The sequence below is a fragment of the Sinocyclocheilus anshuiensis genome, unplaced genomic scaffold, assembly GCF_001515605.1.
Source record: "Sinocyclocheilus anshuiensis isolate Anshui unplaced genomic scaffold, SAMN03320099.WGS_v1.1 scaffold5916, whole genome shotgun sequence".
Lineage (NCBI taxonomy): Eukaryota > Metazoa > Chordata > Actinopteri > Cypriniformes > Cyprinidae > Sinocyclocheilus > Sinocyclocheilus anshuiensis.
This window is the reverse complement of record NW_015551372.1, coordinates 17164-26471: the sequence shown is the minus strand read 5'-3', so window position 1 is coordinate 26471 and position 9308 is coordinate 17164. Positions and strand designations below refer to the sequence as shown.

The 9308-nt window shown below is 36.0% G+C and overlaps 1 protein-coding gene across 1 annotated transcript in view; it reads right to left on the bottom strand.

Moving 5' to 3' along the window:
- Positions 1–9308, bottom strand: part of LOC107663479 (uncharacterized) — a gene marked incomplete at both ends in the record, with an annotated part of 33315 nt that overhangs the window by 9675 nt on the left and 14332 nt on the right. Inside the window, 7 exons of the mRNA XM_016453719.1 lie at positions 1635–1718; positions 1909–2043; positions 2655–2768; positions 4915–5007; positions 5106–5192; positions 5739–6080; positions 6746–7090. Of these exons, the coding sequence (XP_016309205.1) occupies positions 1635–1718; positions 1909–2043; positions 2655–2768; positions 4915–5007; positions 5106–5192; positions 5739–6080; positions 6746–7090 (1200 nt within the window). The remainder of the gene's footprint in view (positions 1–1634; positions 1719–1908; positions 2044–2654; positions 2769–4914; positions 5008–5105; positions 5193–5738; positions 6081–6745; positions 7091–9308) is intronic.

Here is a 9308-nt window from a genome sequence, read left to right as displayed (position 1 = left end):
CCCACAACATGGACGAAATCCTCCAGCGGCTCACCGAGGTTAGCATCCGCCAGCAACAAATCGTTGAGCGCCCCGCCACCCGTCAAGGGGAGACAGAGCAGGAGCTTGCGGCCCTGCGTGCCGCCGCCGCTCAACGCGTTCCGCTGCCGGACCCCCGAGTACAGGCCGCGCGTGTGACCGACCAGCCCCACAGGAGCACTGCACGGACCCTCTGCACTGGGAAGACGGAAGAGAGCACTCACGGCACCGGAGCACCTACCTGGACCTTTCTCCCTACCACCCACCACACCAATAAATCCACCCTCCGGGGTATTGATTAAGATTTCCTTGTCGTGTGATTCTTCACCCCGTTACAGTTGTTAATAAAGTCTTACTTGTATCACACTTGAGGTTGTTCATTGTTTGCTCATAACTGGAGTCCGTAATCTTGCAGATTTTTGCTACATGCTCTGAGTAGTATTGTACAGTAAGAAAGTTATTTTCCTTAACCAGGAAATTAACATTCTTAGAATTGACAGACAGTTGACACTGAGATGTCAAGTAAATACATACAGTGAATCTAAATATTTATAATTATTCATAACTAGTTATAATTAATTATTCATATTTCCCCTTTGAGCTGATTCGCTACAGACCACAGCCTGGTGGCTTGGATCTCATAATTGGCTCATGCTTTCTAGGAGCCCTCATTACGGGTGCTCCGGAGCTGGGCTCGCAGAGCAGCTTTGTTCTGCACTTGCTTATAGCACAGTGCCATTGGATACATTCCCCAACAGGAGAGACTGTTTCAAAGGGAACGCTCCAGTTACTAACGTAAGCTTGGTTCCCTGAGATATGGGAACGAGCGTTGCATAGCCTGCTGTGCTATAAGGCTGCACACGAGTCGATGTCTGTTGCTATCAGTCAAAAGATTCTGATGAAATGGCACTCAGAGCCAATTTATAGCAGTCAGATCCACCTGTTCTGGCGGGATGATGCGCCATATGTTCAAATGAGGCTTCAGTATTCAGAGTAAACAGGAGTTTCCCCCATACATGTCCTTGACGCAACACTCATTCCCTTATCTCAAGGAACCAAGGTTACCTTAGTGACCTGAGCGTTTGTACAGTAGAAAAATCATTACGCCTATTGAATGCCCCCATAATGATAGGAATACCAGTGTGTGTGTGTGTGTGTGTGTATGGGTGAGATGATCTCATGTATGTCCACATGTCTGGATAAATGGCTCATTGAGTTAACAATGGTGTAATGTGCTTTAGTGCTTTAATACATGGTATTTGCATGTCTACATTGCATCGAGTGATGGGTTGTAACCTAACTAGATCATAACTAAACTAGAAAAAAGATGTGCTGTCATTATAATGAATCAAGGTGTCAACACTGTAAATGACAGACTGCAGCCTACAAACAGATGCATGTATGAAACAAATTCATGCTGTAACCTCATCCTATGTAAAATAAATATTATTCTCTTTGATTCTTACAGGAATTTAAGATAAAACACATTAAAGCACTTTGTTACAGTGAAAATTTCATCAGATTATTGTAATATGTTTTTTTTTCTAGAGGATCAATGTAACAGATATATTGATCCAGTTAAACAGAGATCATATCAGAATGAATCAAATACTTACAGCCGAGCGCATATCTGCATCTATTGAACCATCTCTCATTTGTCATCACTTGTAACACTGGTAAAAGGACAACAATGGTGAATCCTAAAACAGGACAATAATTATTTTAATGTTGGATATTGTAATTCAACAAGCAAACCATAAATGAACATCAGTCTCTGTGAATAAAGAGTGTGTTAAAATGGCTCTATAGAAGAATGAACATATAATGTCCAAATGTGTTAATCTGAACCCTCAATAAAATGGACACAAACCATTATAATTATGAACTCACCTGCTTTGGCAGATCCAAACGTGTAGAACAGGAGGATGAATTGTAAAGTAGGCAGAATTTCAAAGATAATTTCAGCCACAATGTCAAATATTTTAAGTATTTGTCCTCTTTTGTTTCCAACCTCTATAACTAAAACTAAATGAGAAACATTTTCAATAATTAACATCTTATTTGATTCAGTTTTGAGTAATTATAATTCCACGATAACAGGACAGAATAAAAAAAAACTGTAAAATAAACAACAAAAGCAGGTGAACTGAGTAAATCAACGTGAGAGTTTTGATATGAAATATATAAATATATATGAAATATATATAATATAATGAAAACACCTATATGTACTATTTCTATGACAACTGAAAACTACAATATCAGATCTGTACAATAAAACATGTTTGCATTTTAATATCAAAATCTAATGTGTAATACTACTGAATATACTATTGAATACTATCTATAGCAGGGGTGTCAAACTGTTCCAGGAGGGCCGCAGCCCTGCTCCAACACACATACCATGCAGTTTTCAAATAAGCCTGAAGGACTTGATGAGCTGGATTGGGTGTGTTTAATTAGGATTTAATCTAAACTCTGCAAGGCTGTGGCCCTCCAGGAACTGAGTTTGACACCCCTAATCTATAATGTTCAGATCAGGATGTTCAGATCAGTGTGAATCTGATAAAACATTTAATCTTATTCACTCATTGTATCTGATGACTAATGGGAATAAAACACACAGAAATACTTACGGTAAATGATTTTGGCGAGGCAGGACAAAAACACTATTACAAACAGTACTATTATCACGACTCTGTCAAACTCAGCATAATTTAGAAGCTTTTCCCAAGCACTTGTAAAAAGAGCTGAAAGAAAGGAAGATATAAAAAGGAACTATCATCAAATCACAACCAAAATATGAGTACAGGTTGGAAAGTGAAAGTGACATGACGTGTAGCCAAGTATGGTGTCCCATATTCAGAATTTGTGCTCTGCATTTAACCCATCCAAGTGCATACACACAGAAGGGAGTGGTGAACACACACACAGTGAATTCACATCCGGAGCAGTGGGCAGCCATTTGTTGTGGCAATTAGGGGTTCAGTGCCTTGCTCAAGTTACTGAAGGTGGGAAACTGTGCTGTTCATTCACTCCCTCCACCTATAATTCCTGCTGGTACTGAGACTCAACCCCACGACCTTCGGGTTACAAGTCCGACTCTCTAACCATTAGGATACAGCTGCAACTGACAAAACACTCTTATCATTTAACTGATGGTTTTTATGTACAACTTCTTGCTGTATCATAATTTACACTGACAGTCTTTGTTATATTATATTATATTATATCATATCATATATCATATCATATCATATTATTTCAATAATCCAATTGTTGTATATTATAATCAATAAGATCATAAGACAGTTCAGTCCTATAAACATACAGAGATTCAGCACTGAACACATGTAAGATCTATTATAATAATAAATTAGGTACCATGTAGAGCTGCTTAATCTTTCTGCATTATGATTCATGTTGTGTTACTGTTTCAGATTTGCGGAACAATATTCAGAACATTCAAATTCTAACAAGCACATTTTTTGTTTATTTCCATTAATGTGCACTTTAATGTGTTTATGATAATGATGGGCATTTACCTGAATAAACAACAACTAAAAGAACAGTATATTCTACAACAGAATTATAATTCAGAATCCATGTTGCAGTGTAGCCTGTAAAACAGAAAATACTTAATGATTACAATCACAACATCAACATACCGAAACACTAAAACACAATGTAAATTTAAAGTTTTAATCAACTTTCTTTTGGTAAATCACACACATAAAGATGTTTGAACATCTGGGCATTATAATCCATTTTGGTAACAATTTGCATATGCTCCTGATCGCAACATGAATCAGAAAATAAAAACGGTGCATTTTAAATGCAGATTTAGTTTTTCTGTCACCTAGCATACAGATGTCCTCAATGCTAGCAGGCATAGACTAAACATTTTGATTTCATGGGGTCTTTAATGTCTTTTCTTTGCATTATTAGTGTTCATAAATATTGTAGCCTCACAGCCAGGTCCTCCTTGTTCTTCATTATTTCTTCATTTAGACCTTCCAAAGAAGTTTCTCTGGGCACTCAAGGACACGTCTCAGTCTCGTCTCTTCTTTAAACAATGTTATGTGTCTTATTCCCCCTCTGTCTGTCTCCACAGCCTCGTGAGAGAGGACGCATGCGATTCCACAAACTGCAGAATGTGCAGATAGCACTGGATTTCCTCCGACACCGGCAGGTACGAGAACATCTCAACTTACAAACTATATTAAAAGGATAGTTTGTCCAAAGATGACAGTTGTCCTTATTGTCCTTATTCAACCTCATTTGTTTTCTTTCATCCATGGATTACCAAAGGAGACATTTAGCAGATTGTCCTAGCAGCTCCCTTACATAAAGTGACCATATTTTGGTCACAGCAAAACTGACCATCAAAGAATTGGGTAACACTTTATTTTGATGGTCCCTTTTGAACATTCTGTTGACAATAAGTAACGTTGCACCTACATGTCTTCTAACTCTCATTAGACTGTCTCCTTAATATCTGCTAAATTTTTATTGTGATGGTCTCCCAACAGACATTATACTGACTATAAGTAACTTTGCAAGTACATGTCAACTTATTCTAACCCTAACCCTACCAGCAGGGCCATCGCTAGTCGGGTTAAAGGTGGTAATGATTATAGGGGCCCACAACTGTGGGGCGATTACAACCGACTGCCTTCAAACAGGTCCCATGGGTACAACCTGCACCGGGGCCCCGCAAACCCCAGCTACGGCCCTGCCTACCAGTCTACTTATATTTTAACACTCTAATGGGAGTTAGTAGACATGTAGGTGCAACATTACTTATAGGCAACAGAATGTGTTAAAGGGACCATCAAAATAAAGTGAAACCTTAATTTTCTGATCTCTTTAATAAACTGATCAAATGAATCATACCTGTGAACTCATGTACATATGGAGCCACCCAAAGCAACAAGAGAGGCCTCAGAAAATAAAGAGCACAACAAGAGACTGACTCATTCAGAGACCCTAAAACAAAACCAGATAATAATATGAGCTGCACTAATAAACAAATATTTTACTGACGATATACTGCTTCAATAGCCAATCGATACTGAAACACTTACCTTCAGAAGCACCCCAAAGGACAAAAGCAAGAAACATCAGAATATTTGGACAGAAAACTAGAAACATCTGAAGATAGAAAAATAGATCTAGAGAGAAAATACAAAATAACTCAAATTAAGTCAAATAGTTAAATTATGTTTTAATGAAATATTGGTTCCACTTTATATTGGGTGTCTTAAATGGCAATGTATGTTACATGATGTTCTGCAAAACTCTTATAAGATTCACAATAACTGCTACTGAGGTCAAGATACGGATTGGGTTAGGGTTAAGGTTAGGTTTATGGTAAGGTTAGTCAGGTTATGGTCAACAATGTTTTTCCAGATACAATTACATGCAGGTAATTTAAATGTATGTACAATGTAAAAATTACTATAATATTTTTTTAAAGTCATAAACGGATGTAAATTACAGTCAGTAACAACATTTAATACTGTTTGTCTTTTTTGATTGGCAACGGAATAAACAGCAGAGAAAAGTACAAATTCGTCACGTGTATTTATTTATTCTAGATCTCAATGACGTGTGGGAGGAAAGACACTATATTTATTTGGAAACACACTAAACAAACAATTAAATAAATCTATTAATTCAGGCTACAAGATTATGTCTTTTTTTATCTGTTGACTTACCTTGTAGTCTCGGTATCAACTTTGACTCAGCTGAAATTACATGTTTCTTTTTGGTGTTAACTGTACATAAGTATTGTCCCTCATCTTCAGCTGTCAGATTGTCCAGACGGAGGGAGAAGTTTCCATGTTGAATTTGGTCAGTAAAGAAATGAGCTCTATCATGATACTCCTGCTGAGTTCGACTCTCACCATCCAGAAACAGATGAACCAGAGTCTCTGAGTCTGCTCTTCTCCATTCCACCTTCAGATCCTCCACTGGTAAAGGTTCAATAATATAACAAGGCAAAACCACTGAAGATCCCAGAAATGCAGGTGTGTGACGAGAACATTTAACATCAAACCCTGGAAAAAATAAAATAAAATAAAGTGAAATACCTGTTTAGGCAAATGAACAGTAATGACTTTGTGCTTTGTGTATAAATTCTCCTTATTTGAGCATTCATGTATTAAGGGTACAGAAGATACAGGACCCTATTGTTTGTGTTTTCTCCTCTTGTTATCATACTACAATGGAAATCATTATTTAAAGAACTTAGCAGATAGATATTTATGAGTAGAAATGAATAATTATGTACTGTATGTGAAACAGTCTGCATTATTTTTTAGTCCTGTTTTCTGTGCAATCTTTTGTGGAGATTGTTGTGCCAACTGTTCCTTTTTTCTCTCCACAAAAGTCTATTTTAGTGGTTTTATTTTTTTATTTTTTATTGTTTTGACAGTATCAGTTAATAACATTATTTTAGATGTATTTTTAATTTGGTATGAAACACCTCTCAGACACACACACCCGCAACTAAAGCATCTACGGTCCAGAGATGTGTTTTTAAGTACCATAGTACTTTCAAACTGAATATTTAAAACATGAGCAGTCCAGAGATGTATAACAATATCAGAGAATTATACTTATGCCGGAAATGACCATAATGTTAATCTGGAAATACAATTTTTAAATTTACATCATATATTGATCAGGGCTACAATAGTAAGTCCAGTTATTTTCCACTTACCCAGTATCACCTCTGTGTCTGCTGAATGCACACAATCCTGGTCACTGTAAACTTTACAAGTGTATTTTCCAGCATCTTCGGCTCTCAGTTTTTCCAGACAGAGGGAGAAGTTTCCATCTTTAATCTTCTTCTTTAAAAAATGAGCTCTGTGATGATAATCTTTGTGCTGTTTCTTTGGTCGACTCTGACCATCTTGATACAGGTGAACCAGAGTCTCTAAGTCTGCTCTTCTCCATTCCACCTTCAGACTTTTCTGTAACAAGCTTTTGTCAACACGACATAATAAACCCACTGAACCTCCCAGGGCAGCTGTCGGATGACCAGAGGAATTTTTTACTTTGAACTCTAAAAAGGAACAGACACAATGGTTCTAATGTTATATATCCTCCTGACTACCAGGAAAAAAAAGTTTTGTGAATTTAGTATTTTGTCATGTCATTACGTTGTTTAGAGCAGGGGTGGGCAAACTTGACCCTTCCAGGCCACTTTCTTTCAGAGTTTAGCTCCAACTCTAATCAAACACACCTGAACCAGCTAATCACTGTCTTCAAGACTACTAGAAGGCTACAGGCAGGTGAGTTTTAGCAGGGTTGGATCAAACCTCTGCAGGAAAGTGGCCTGGAAGGGCCAAGTTTGCCCATCACTTGTTTAGAGCATAAAAAAATATTTGAAAAAAAAAAAAAAGATATTTATGCCATGTCCTCTGTAGAAGACATCGGGACTATAAAAAATCCTGTTTTTTAAGAAATAAAAAGACATGAATAGACATGAAAAGGCAAAAACAGCGGGATTTTTGTTTTCAAGTGGGATTTTTTTTTGTTGTAATCACAAATCAATTTTCATTTTTATACCAAACTTTATATAAAGACGATTCTCAACTATGTTTTTCTTTATGCAAAATGCGTGTAAAATGGCCATAAACAAGTTTTATATACAATGTATCTATAAACTGTATCTAATTTGCATATTAATGTGTTGTTGGGGCAACATAGAATGAACAAATAAGTGCAATAATGGGAGTAATAATTAGCAAGGTCATAATAATATCTAATATTTAATAGGAATATTGATACATAATTTGTTCTCTATTCATTTGTTGTGTCTCCCAAAATGTGTAATAAACATGCTTTAAGTCCTGGTGTCCTCTACAGTGAAATTGATGTCCTGTTTCATAACAGAAGGTCATTTTTGTCATGTCATTACATTGTTTAGAGCATAAGAAAAAATTTGAAAAATAAACATTTTGAAAAATGATATTTTATTCATATGTTATGTTATGTCCTCTGTAGAGGGCACCAGGACTTTCCTGTTTTAAAAATAAATAAAAAGACATTAATAGACATGAAAAGGCAAAAACTGAGATTAAAAAAAAAAATCCCCAATCCATTTTAATTTTTTCTACCAAACTTTGTATAAAAATGATTCTCAACTATATTATGAAAGATATAACAGAATGATTTGATATACCATTTTGCTTTATGCAACATGTGCGTAAAATAGCCATAAACGGGTTGTCCCATTATGTACAATGTATACACTGTATATCATTTGCATATTAATTTGTTTTTGGGGCAACATGTAATGAAAAAAGAAGTGTAATAATGGGAGTAATAATTGGCAAGATTTTCATAATAATGTCTAATAATTGATCTGAATATTAATATATAATTTATTTCCCTATTTATTTATTTGTTGTGTCTCCCAAAATGTGTAATAAACATGCTTTAAGTCCTGGTGTCCTCTACAGTGAAATTGATGTCCTGTTTCATAACAGAAGGTCATATTTTATTTGAAACCCCATAACATTTTCCTGAGATGTTGATTTATGACAAACAATTTGAAAATTAGTCAGATTTAAATGATAATTACAAAATATTATCATATTTCCATAAGGGTGTTACACTTGATCACTAAATTAATGTCAGACATTTTTAAAGACCAAGGAGAGGGAGTGGTCATGGTGAAACATCCAATCATTTGGTATCTCTGAAAAGCCCTGAATGTGCTCTGTACAGGACATCCAGACTTAAAACTGTGGCATGTAACGTCTCAGAGAAATCACTAAAACATAATGTCCTCTACAGAGGACAAAACTCCATAGCTGGTAGTCAGGAGGATATAGATCTCTCTATAAGGCAAAATACCTTATGTCTCACTATAGAGTGTGAAACTGAGAAAAACGACTTTAAAGATTTTTATTTGTCCAGACAAATTAATTATAGGTAGTAGGACACTGGAAATCGGGCATTTAGATGTTTTAGTAATGAAAATTATCTACATAAAAAAATTGAGCTCAAACTTGATTTTTACTCCTATTTTGAAGTTATTGTACTCTGACTTTGCATTGTCGGCAAAAGGTGAGAAGTCACGCCAAGGCAAATGGCAGTAACGGCCACATTATATACAATATTTGGTTGCTGATCACCATTTACAAAATCATTAGTAACACCTGTATAAAATCTAGTGATCACGGGCTGTCTCATAGGATATAACCAGTGTTGGGGGTAATGCATTACAAGTAACGCGAGTTACGTAATCAGATTACTTTTTTCAAGTAACTAGT